Source organism: Arachis ipaensis, chromosome B03 (assembly GCF_000816755.2).
Source record: "Arachis ipaensis cultivar K30076 chromosome B03, Araip1.1, whole genome shotgun sequence".
NCBI lineage: Eukaryota > Viridiplantae > Streptophyta > Magnoliopsida > Fabales > Fabaceae > Arachis > Arachis ipaensis.
In genome coordinates, this window is record NC_029787.2 from 130,305,025 (window position 1) to 130,305,732 (window position 708).

At 32.3% G+C, this 708-nt stretch overlaps 1 protein-coding gene across 1 annotated transcript in view; it reads left to right on the forward strand.

Moving 5' to 3' along the window:
- LOC107633881 (probable pectinesterase 55) overlaps positions 1–708 on the forward strand; it is an 8,575-nt gene that overhangs the window by 1,978 nt on the left and 5,889 nt on the right. Inside the window, exons 3-5 of the mRNA XM_021117473.1 lie at positions 30–82; positions 215–341; positions 481–708. The exon at positions 481–708 is cut by the window's right edge and continues 1 nt beyond it. Of these exons, the coding sequence (XP_020973132.1) occupies positions 30–82; positions 215–341; positions 481–708 (408 nt within the window). The remainder of the gene's footprint in view (positions 1–29; positions 83–214; positions 342–480) is intronic.

The window sequence follows — 708 nt, forward strand, 5'->3', positions numbered from 1 at the left end:
TTATTTGTTATGGTTTGTGTTTTGTGTAGAGAGAAGGTTCATATTCCATGTCAGAAGCCATGCATTTTTTTGGAAGGGGAAGGCATAGACGTTACTACTATTACAATCACCAATCACCAATCAACTGATGAAAGTGCCACATTCTCTTCTTCTCCAGACAATGTCGTTGCAAGCAAGATTACATTTAAGGTGAGATTTATCCAATAATTTGCAGTTTGCAGAACTCGTTCGATGTGGGGAAAATGTTGAGTTTGCAAGAAATAAAAGATGGAAATGATGTTGTGCCAGCATTGTCAGCAAGAATATATGGAGACAAATCTGGGTTTTATGATTGTAGGTTTGTGAAGATACATTAAAAATAACATGAATGACTAATTATATCTTTAATTATGATATTAAAAAAATTATAAAAATTTATATTTGTTTAGTCCTAAAAAATTATAAAATAATTAATTTTCTATGGTTGTTGTTAATTTGCAGAACTCGTTCGATGTGGGGAAAATGTTGAGTTTGCAAGAAATAAAAGATGGAAATGATGTTGTGCCAGCATTGTCAGCAAGAATATATGGAGACAAATCTGGGTTTTATGATTGTAGGTTTGTGGGATATCAAGATACATTATGGGATGTGGAAGGTCGTCATTATTACAAAAATTGTATTATCGAAGGTGCTGTAGATTTTATATTTGGTAGTGGTCAGTCTTATTTC